This window comes from Malurus melanocephalus, unplaced genomic scaffold (assembly GCF_030028575.1).
Source record: "Malurus melanocephalus ecotype Western Australia unplaced genomic scaffold, MMel_1.1 scaffold_2065, whole genome shotgun sequence".
NCBI lineage: Eukaryota > Metazoa > Chordata > Aves > Passeriformes > Maluridae > Malurus > Malurus melanocephalus.
Genome location: NW_026625297.1, coordinates 16033 through 16987, shown reverse-complemented (window position 1 = coordinate 16987; position 955 = coordinate 16033). Strand labels below are relative to the sequence as shown.

The window sequence follows — 955 nt, the reverse complement described above, 5'->3', positions numbered from 1 at the left end:
CTGAGTGGGGTGAACCCCGTTCTGCTGCGCCGCTGCCCCCGCCTGCCCCCCAACTTCCCGCTCAGCAACGCCACCGTGGCGGCCAGCCTGGGCCCGGGGACCTCGCTCGACACCGAAATGCAGGTCAGGGATCCTAAAATCCCCAAAAAACCCCAAAAAATACAAAAAACCCCGAGAAAATACCATAAAAAACAAAAAAAAACCCACAAAAATACCCCAAAATACCCCAAATCGGCAATGGTGGCGGCCAGCCTGGGCCCCAACACCTCGCTCGACAGGGAAATGGAGGTCAGGGATCCTAAAAAACTGAAAAAACCCCAAAAAATACAAAAAACCCCGAGAAAATATCACAAAATACAAAAAAAAACCCAAAAAATATCCCCCAAAATACCCCAAATCGCCGATGGTGATCCAGCCTGGGCCCGGACACCTCGCTGGACAGGGAAATGGAGGTGAGAGACACCAAAAACCCCAAAAAACCCAAAATCCAAAAAAAATCCCGACAAAACACCAAAAAACGGCAAAAAAATACCACAAAAAACAAAAAAAATACCCTAAAATAACCCAAATCGGCAATGGTGATCCAGCCTGGGCCCTGACACCTCGCTCGACAGGGAAATGCAGGTCAGGGATCCTAAAATCCCCAAAAAACCCCAAAAAATACAAAAAACCCCGAGAAAATACCATAAAAAACAAAAAAAACCCCACAAAAATACCCTAAAATACCCCAAATCGCCAATGGTGATCCAGCCTGGGCCCGGACACCTCGCTGGACACCGAGATGGAGGTCAGGGACATCAAAAACCTGAAAAAAACCCAAAAAAAGGGTGAAAAAAATCACAAAATACCAAAAAAATATCCTAAAATAACCCAAATCGCCAATGGGCATTCTTGTGGGGTTTTGGGGCGATTTTTGTGGGGGTTTTTTTGGCGATTTTCATGGGTTTTTTTTCTC

General features: G+C 46.3%; 1 protein-coding gene across 1 annotated transcript in view; it reads left to right on the top strand.

Annotated features, from left to right (window-relative positions):
• Positions 1 to 3: 3 nt before the first annotated feature.
• The window catches only part of LOC130587543 (polyunsaturated fatty acid lipoxygenase ALOX15B-like), a gene marked incomplete at its 5' end in the record, with an annotated part of 9896 nt that continues 8944 nt past the window's right edge, over positions 4 to 955 (top strand). Inside the window, one exon of the mRNA XM_057388525.1 lies at positions 4 to 150. Coding sequence (XP_057244508.1) covers positions 4 to 150 — 147 coding nt within the window. The remainder of the gene's footprint in view (positions 151 to 955) is intronic.